At 74.3% G+C, this 339-nt stretch overlaps 1 protein-coding gene across 1 annotated transcript; it reads left to right on the top strand.

Annotated features, from left to right (window-relative positions):
• Positions 1–3: 3 nt before the first annotated feature.
• On the top strand, positions 4–264 carry LOC106632215 (heat shock factor protein 5-like; the record flags this gene model as incomplete). Its single annotated transcript, XM_014311728.1, has 1 exon — positions 4–264. A coding segment is annotated over one exon (261 nt), but the record flags the coding sequence as incomplete, so codon positions are not given.
• Positions 265–339: the final 75 nt, after the last annotated feature.

Raw genomic sequence — 339 nt, 5'->3', positions numbered from 1 at the left:
CTGCCGCTGCCCGCCGGGCTCAGCGCCCGCACCTTCCCCGCCAAGCTCTGGCGCCTGGTGAACAGCCCCCGCGTCCGCTCCGTGCGCTGGGACCGCCGCGCCCAGGGGCTGCTCATCGACCGCTCCCTCTTGGAGCGAGAGCTGCTCAGCTCGGGCCACGCCCACGGGGGCCGTGGCCACGGGCCGGCCCCGGTGCCGCACACCTTCAGGGCCACGCAGTTCCGCAGCTTCGTGCGGCAGCTCTACCGCTACGGCTTCCACAAGGTGCCGGGCTGGATCGGCTCGGCTGCGCCGGGCGATGCCGGGGCCTGGCTGCACTACTGCAACCCCTGCTTTCGC

Source organism: Geospiza fortis, unplaced genomic scaffold (assembly GCF_000277835.1).
Source record: "Geospiza fortis unplaced genomic scaffold, GeoFor_1.0 C12952490, whole genome shotgun sequence".
Lineage (NCBI taxonomy): Eukaryota > Metazoa > Chordata > Aves > Passeriformes > Thraupidae > Geospiza > Geospiza fortis.
This window is presented reverse-complemented; position numbering and strand designations above follow the sequence as displayed.